The sequence below is a fragment of the Danio aesculapii genome, chromosome 2, assembly GCF_903798145.1.
Source record: "Danio aesculapii chromosome 2, fDanAes4.1, whole genome shotgun sequence".
Lineage (NCBI taxonomy): Eukaryota > Metazoa > Chordata > Actinopteri > Cypriniformes > Danionidae > Danio > Danio aesculapii.
In genome coordinates this window covers 2,068,489-2,076,921 of record NC_079436.1, presented here as the reverse complement: position 1 = coordinate 2,076,921, position 8,433 = coordinate 2,068,489, and the positions used below count along the sequence as shown (strand labels likewise).

At 38.5% G+C, this 8,433-nt stretch overlaps 1 protein-coding gene across 1 annotated transcript in view; it reads right to left on the bottom strand.

The window, feature by feature from the left end:
* Window positions 1–238: 238 nt before the first annotated feature.
* The window catches only part of mcoln3a (mucolipin TRP cation channel 3a), a 27,883-nt gene continuing 19,688 nt past the window's right edge, over window positions 239–8,433 (bottom strand). Inside the window, exons 8-12 of the mRNA XM_056464613.1 lie at window positions 7,358–7,507; window positions 7,182–7,283; window positions 3,891–4,013; window positions 3,004–3,210; window positions 239–1,048 (exon numbers count right to left, since the gene is read on the bottom strand). Coding sequence (XP_056320588.1) covers window positions 896–1,048; window positions 3,004–3,210; window positions 3,891–4,013; window positions 7,182–7,283; window positions 7,358–7,507 — 735 coding nt within the window. The 3' untranslated portion in view covers window positions 239–895. The remainder of the gene's footprint in view (window positions 1,049–3,003; window positions 3,211–3,890; window positions 4,014–7,181; window positions 7,284–7,357; window positions 7,508–8,433) is intronic.

The window sequence follows — 8,433 nt, the reverse complement described above, 5'->3', positions numbered from 1 at the left end:
CGTGTTTTAAATTAACGAATTGGATTTGTATATTTATGAATCGTGTTTTAGATTAACGAATTGGATTTGTATATTTACGAATTGTGTTTTGAATTTGCGAATTGGATTTGTGTATTTATGAATCGTGTTTTAAATTTACGAATTGGATTTGTATATTTACGAATTGTGTTTTGAATTTGCGAATTTAATTTGTGTATTTACGAATCGTGTTTTGAATTTACAAATTGAATTTGTGTATTTTTTTAATTTACGAATTGGTAAATTGTGTAATTTTGTATCTTATTTTGAATTTACAAATTGGATTCTGAAAATGTGAATTGGGCTGTGCATGTAGGAATTCATTCATTCATTCATTCATTTTCTTTTCGGCTTAGTCCTTTTATTAATCCGGGGTCACCACAGCGGAATGAACCACCAACTTATCCAGCACATGTTTTACGCAGCGGATGCCCTTCCAGCTGCAACCCATCTCTGGGAAACATCCATACACACTCATTCACACTCATACATTAAGGACAATTTAGCTTACCCAATTAACCTGTACCGCATGTCTTTGGACTGTGAGGGAAACCGGAGCACCCGGAGAAAAACCACACGAACGTAGAACATGCAAACTCCACACAGAAACGCCAACTGACCCAGCCGAGAATTGAACCAATGACCTTCTTGCTGTGAGGCGACAGCACTACATACTGCGCCACCGCGTCACCCTCATGTAGGAATTATATTTTGTAAATGTATTATTTTTAAGACTGAACTGGCTCCATACTGAAACGCCAGTTAAAATGAGCAGATTGTCCCGTCTCTCCAGCAGCCCTGGTCCATGAGCACAAAAACAGGCCATTTTTTGGTCACAAACCACAAATATATGAGACTTCAAGCATTTCTGATCAGATCAAGTGCAAAACACACAAGGAGCACAAAGGCAGCAGAAGGAGCAGGACACTTCATCTTCAACTGTAGTGTTCTTGTCGTAGTTTCGTGGGTCTCTGCATTCAGAAATGAAAGCCTGCAGCTCTGATAAAGGCGCTCCGTGCTTCTGATAATACTGAAGGGAAACAGAACAAAATCATCTTAAGTCTCTCTTAATGCACTGTAGCATCGACTCCCTTCTTACAGTGCCTGAAATGCTCTAATTTTAGCTTTAATTTAAACTGCTTTCAGATGGCCCTACTGTGTTCTGATTGGACAAATAGTTCTACTCTGCTCTGATTGGTCAGATGGTTCAACCCTGCTCTGATTGGTCAGATGGCCATACTCTGGTCTGATGACCCTACACTGCTGGGATTGGTCTGATGACCCTACTCTGCTCTGATTGGTCAGATGGCCCTACTGTGTTCTGATTGGACAAATAGTTCTACTCTGCTCTGATTGCCATACTCTATTGGCCATACTCTGGTCTGATGACCCTACTCTGCTGTGATTGGTCTGATGACCCCACTCTGCTCTGATTGGTCAGATGGCCCTACTGTGTTCTGATTGGACAAATAGTTCTACTCTGCTCTCATTGGTCAGATGGTTCTACCCTACTCTGATTGATCAGATGGTCATACTCTGGTCTGATGACCCTACTCTGCTGTGATTGGAGAAATAGTTCTACTCTGTTCTGATTGGTCAGATAGCCCTACTCTGGTCTGATGGCCATACCCTGCTCTAATTGGTCAGACAGCCCTACTCTGGTCAGATGGCTCTACTCTACTCTGATTGGTCAGATGGCTCTACCCTGATTGATAAAATGGCTGTACCCTGCTTTGATTGGTCAAACGGTTCTACTCTGCTCTGATTGGTCAGACAGCCCTACTCTCGTCTGATGTGACTACACTGGTGATTGGTCAGATGGCCCTACTCTGGTCAGATGGCTACATTCTGCTCTGATTGGTCAGATGGCTCTACTCTGATTGGTCAGATGGCTCTACTCTGATTGGTCAGACAGCCCTACTCTTGTCTGATGTGAATATTCTGCTCTGATTGGTCAGATGGCTTTACCCTGTTCTGATTAGTCAGATGATTCTACCCTGCTCTGATTCGTCAAATGGCCATACTCTGATCTGATGATCCTACTCTGCTGTGATTGGTCAGATGGCCCTACTCTGCTTTGATTGAAGAAATAGTTCTACACTGTTCTGATTGGTCAGATGGCTTTACCCTGCTCTGATTGGTCAGATAGTCCTAATCTGGTCTGATGGCCCTACTCTACTCTGATTGGTCAGACAGCCCTACTCACGTCTGATGTGACTATTCAGCTCTGATTGGATAGATAGCTCTAGTCTGCTCTGATTGGTCAGATGGCTTTACCCTGTTCTGATTAGTCAGATGATTCTACCCTGCTCTGATTCGTCAAATGGCCATACTCTGGTCTAATGATCCTACTCTGCTGTGATTGGTCAGATGGCCCTACTCTGCTTTGATTGGAGAAATAGTTCTACACTGTTCTGATTGGTCAGATGGCTTTACCCTGTTCTGATTGGTCAAATAGCCCTACTCTGGTCTGATGGCCCTACTCTACTCTGATTGGTCAGACTGCCCTACTCTCGTCTGATGTGACTATTCAGCTCTGATTAGTTAGATAGCTCTAGTCTGCTCTGATTGGTCAGATGGCTTTACCCTGTTCTGATTAGTCAAATGATTCTACCCTGCTCTGATTCGTCAAATGGCCATACTCTGGTCTGATGATCCTACTCTGCTGTGATTGGTCAGATGGCCCTACTCTGCTTTGATTGGCGAAATAGCTCTACACTTTTCTGATTGGTCAGATGGCTTTACCCTGTTCTGATTGGTCAAATAGCCCTACTCTGGTCTGATGGCCCTACTCTACTCTGATTGGTCAGACAGCCCAACTCTCGTCTGATGTGACTATTCAGCTCTGATTGGTTAGATGGCTCTACTCTGCTCTGATTGGTCAGATGGTTTAAGGTTTGTCCATCTATTCTGAAGATGTCAAGATCTGCAGCAGTTTCACTTGCAGCTGCTCTCACTGAAGCTGCAGCGCTTTAATAAACTCACCCTGATGGTTTCATACGTGTCTGTGATGAGAGCGATGAAGACGCTCAGAACCATGTATGTGAAGACCGGGATGAAGCTGTAGACATACAGTCTGCTGAACAGCCACACCAGAGGGCTGTATTCCCGGAGCTTGGTGAATGTGGAGTAGATTTCATCCCCATTAATCATGGAGAAAAGGCAGCCAGCAACCCTACTGAATGTGCGAAACTGTGAAGAAAAAAATTAGCACTGCCATCATTTTCAGCGTGATGAAGGCGTGATATTATTGTGTTATGGAAATGCTTAATACATCAACCTTCAATAATCACCACTCATTCATTCATTTTATTTTCAGCTTAGTGTCTTTATTAATCTGGGGTCGCCACAGCGGAATGAACCGCCAACTTATCCAGCATATGTTTTACGCAGCGGATACCCTTCCAGCTGCAAACCATCACTGGAAAACATCCATACACATTCATTCACACTCATACACTACGGACAATTTAGCCTACCTAAATAACCTGTACCGCATGTGTTTGGACTTGTGGGGGAAACCGGCGCACCCGGAGGAAACCCACGCCAACACAGGGAGAACATGCAAACTCCTCACAGAAAATGCTAACTGACCCAGCCGAGGCTCGAACCAGCGACCTTCTTGCTGTGAGGCGAACGTGCTACCATGATGCCCAATAATCACCATTAAATAAGTCATTTTTAATTAAATATATCCAATTGCCAAGCATTTGTTTTGGCGTTAACTGTTAATTGCATTGCATGACCTGCATTTTTAAAATGACCAATCTCCTTTATTGATGGCCTGAGGGTGAGTAAATTAACAGCAAATGTTCAATTAAGAGTGAACTATCTGTTGCAATTAAGTATATTCATTCTATTTTTTTGCTTACATTTTCATGGTGTGGCCCCAAAACGATCCATCCGCAGAAGCAGTAGCTCAGGTAGATCATAACAGCGCAGATGGAGAATCGAATCACATTGGGAAGTGCAGCCTTCAGGGTGAGGATGAGTATCTGGACACACAAAAGTTTTGAAGTATTTCCTCCACCAAGACATATTAGAAGTACATGCTTCAGCCTACATTCATGCGAAACGTAAAATACGTTGCTCCGGGTACGTTTCGTTGCACGTTTCTGACGACAAATCCACTAGAGGACGCTGTTTAGATTTTTGCAAATCTGAAATACATTACTTAGGGTGTGTTTTGCTGTGCGTTTCAGATACACATCCTTCTTGTAGACGTTCAGGAGAAGGTGGAGCTTGTGGTACACATCAGCTAGCAAAACACTGTGCTAAATCCTTCGCTAAACCCAACCAATACTGTTTTCAGAAGCAGACGGAAAAGAAAAGTGCACCGCCAGTACATTGTTTACCTTGATTTTACATTGCTTTTATCTCTCTGCAGCACAAACAAAGCAAAGTGAGCTACGAGCAAACTGACCACGCCAGAAAAGTATCCATATGGGGATAGATAGGTGACGCAAACGTGCCCATTACAAACCATAGACAGCGCTAAGATGTTTAGTGGTGATTATTTGGTGTTGTGCAAAACAATAATCCTTTATTCATCAGTAATATATATTCCTGTCAATATCATTAGTGTGAAAAGGAACAAAAGTTGTTGTTGTCATACTGCCCCCTAGTGTTCGTTTCACCTACAAACTGCAGTAAAGCATATGTTTAAGCACATTTTGACACAAATGTATGCTGAAGCATGTAGTTCCAATGATCCAGCAACCTAGCTATGAAGAAAGATTATTCAATAAAATCACAAAAGCATAAGTGTATATTTAGCGACTTTACTAAGGAACAGAACTACAAACCTACAAAAACATGAAGGAAGCTATACTCAAATTACAAATAACAGAGGCATACAAATCTATTTATTTAAAGGTTTCAGTTGTCTCTATAGAGACAATACATTTAAAGTGTATTGCAAATATTAAATAAGTGACCCAGGACCACAAAACCAGTCATATGAGTGCATTTTGGAAACTGATTTATACATGTAAGCGTAATAAATATGCTTTACATTGGCTGAATACAACTATATTAACATCTGAAATCCAAGCATTCAGAATAAAAATGTAAAATATGGAGAAAATTGCTTTTGACAGTCCTAATTAGGTTCTCAGGTTCTTAGCAATGCAAATTTCTAATCAGAAATTAAGTTTTGATATATTTACAGCAGGAAAATGACAAAATATCTTCATGGAACATGATTTACAGCATTAAAAAAATCTATAGTTTTGACTCATACAAGGCTATTCTTACCAATTTCTATATATATATATACACACATGGTCACGTTACATTCATTCTTCCATGGCGGGGCGCCACGCCAAAATTCATCCCGCCACGGCTACATTACAGCTTCTCATTATAACATTACATTTTTCTCATTATAACATTACATTTTTTTAATAGCGGGTGATAATCGCAGCAAAATGTATTAAAGGGTAAGTGAATTATAACAGCGTGAACTTTTCTGTAACCGACCATAGTAGTGCTGTGCGTCATTTGTTTAACCCTTTAAGGTTACGTGCTGACTGGCAGGTGCGTGATGCGTGAGGCCAGCAAACACGACGTATAGCCGTTCACTTTACTTCAGGACGCATTAATACCGCTCTGTAGGTCTATTAGAGACATTCATAAATATTCCTAGCAAATCTAATAATGCTGGAGACATACTCGTTACATAAATCACACCTCAGCAGAGTTTATTTGAGAGCGCACAGTGTTGCCAGATGATGCTGACTGTTTCCAGCCCAAAAGCTGTCGAGATCACAAGCGCTTATACACTGTTCTAAGCATATGTATGCGAAGAATGGGGGCTATGGCATCTCTTTGGGAGATCAAAACAGGTTTATGAGGGCTGGCAAAACTGCCCAAATTTTCACTACCCGCCCATGTCACCTTTTACCCGCAAAAATAAATTCAAAACCGCCCAATTAGGCGGAAAACCACCCAATCTGGCAACACTGTGGGCTTGAGCAGCGCGTATTTGAGGGCGCAAGAAGCTTTGTGCACGAGCAGAGGAAATCAGCGCACAAGCAAAGAGATTCGCACGCTGTAGGCCAGTGTTTCCCAACCCTGTTCCTGAAGGCACACCAACAGTACACATTTTCAACCTCTCCCTTATCAAACACACCTGAATCAACTCATCAGAAGATTGGAAGTTAATGGGTCAGATAAGGGAGACATCCAAAATATGTACTGTTGGTGTGCCTCCAGGAACAGGGTTGGGAAACACTGCTGTAGGCTATTACATGAATGTGAGCTAGTTAGTAAGTAGATCTGTGCAGGGGCGTAGCGGACATTTTAAAAGTGGGAGGGACGGCTGTATGAGATCATACGTTCATAGAATTATTAATCACCTGTTTCTAAATGATCTGTCTCTAAAAGTGAGGGTTGCCAGTTGCTACGCCTCTGGATCTGTGTAAAAAAGGCCTGCCGCCACAGCTGGAAAAAATCCAAGAGGAAACACTGTATATATATATATATATATATATATATATATATATATATATATATATATATATATATATATATATATATATATATGTAATTACTATAATATATATAAAATTTTACAACTTTTTTGTTGCTTTAACTTTTATTACGAAAGTTTTTTTTAAAAGTTTTATTCTTTCATTCATTCATTTTCCTTCAGCTTAGTTCCTATATTCATCAGGGGTCGCCACAGTGGAATGAACCGCCAAGTTTTACTTTAGTTTAATTTAATATTTTGATTCTAGTTTGGGATGACTAGAAAAGCGACCTTCTTAAAAGTGCAGAACTAAAAAAACTAAGACATCAAGCCTTTTTTTATGAGTGTATTTAAACGCTTTTTCAGGATTTGTAGTCTTTGTAAATGACTTATCAAAACAAATAAACTGCATTGCAACAGCTGGACCATCTATATGTGGCCCAGGGTCACATATTACAGATATTTAACCTTTTAAAGCTCTCTTTTGATGCCATTTCCTCCCTGCACCTCTCTGATTGGTGGAATTATTGTGCAGCATCATGGGTAATGTAGTTTTCTTATTTAAAATGGTTAATGAATTAATTACTATGTCAAAAAATATATGCATCCTGCCTTTTTGTAAGAAATCAGCTAACTAGGCAGACTCATAAAACTTACAAGACATCAAAAATTGAATGAATGAATGTCTTACATAATATTTCTGGAAGAAACTGAGGTAACGCATTACTCCAATCCACACCAGCATTGTTGCTGTGCCCAGCAGAATACTGCACACGTCATAGTTCGTCAGTTCCTGAAAAACAAGACAGTTACTGTATATTAGTGCATAAAAAGAAACATCTAGTTTCAGCAGTCTCTGTTTCTCACTTTGCTCTGTATGCAGATTTTGAGGATTGAGCCTGCAATAGTCAGCGCATCACTGATGATGATGAGAATATACCAGCCGTTGATAAACTCCAGCCTCTCAGACCACGAGATGCTTTTACTGTGCTGACTGGACATGAATCTTCTGTATTCCTGAGGACAAAACACACATGGACGATTAATAACAGCCTGATTACATTGAGCTTGATGTTCAATAGTTCTATTGTTCATTTTTTATTATGCAAAATATATGCAAATGATGTTATGCAAAAATGTTATGTAAAAGTTGTGTCTAATTATAAATTATTATGTGCTTTTTTAATATGCAAAATGTATGCAAATGAAGTTATGCAAAAATGTTATGTAAAAGTTATGTCTAATTATAAATTATTATGTGCTTTTTTAATATGCAAAATGTTATGCAAAAATGTTATGTCTTATAAAATGTTATGTGCTGTTTATTTTTTAATATGCAAAATGTATGCAAATGATGTTATGCAAAAATGTAATGTAAAAGTTATGTCTTATAAATTATTATGTTGTTTATTTTTTAATATGCAAAATGTATGCAAATGATGTTATGCAAAAATGTAATGTAAAAGTTATGTCTTATAAATTATTATGTTGTTTATTTTTTAATATGCAAAATATATGCAAATGATGTTATGCAAAAATGTTGTGTAAAAATTGTCTTTTAACTTATTATGTTGTTTATTTTTAATATGCAAAATGTATGCAAATAATGTTATGCAAAAATGTTATGTAAAAATAATGTTTTATAAATGATTATGTGCTGTTTATTTTTTAATATGCAAATGATGTTATGCAAATGATGTTTTGCAAAATTGTTATGTAAAAGTTGTGTCTTATAAATTATAATGTGCTTTTTTAATATGCAAAATATATGCAAATGATGTTATGCAAAAATGTTATGTAAAAGTTATGTCTTATAAATTATTATGTTGTTTATTTTTTAATATGCAAAATGTATGCAAATGATGTTATGCAAAAATGTTATGTAAAAGTTATGTCGTATAAATTATAATTATTATGCAAAAATAAATTGTGTTGGCAAAGAT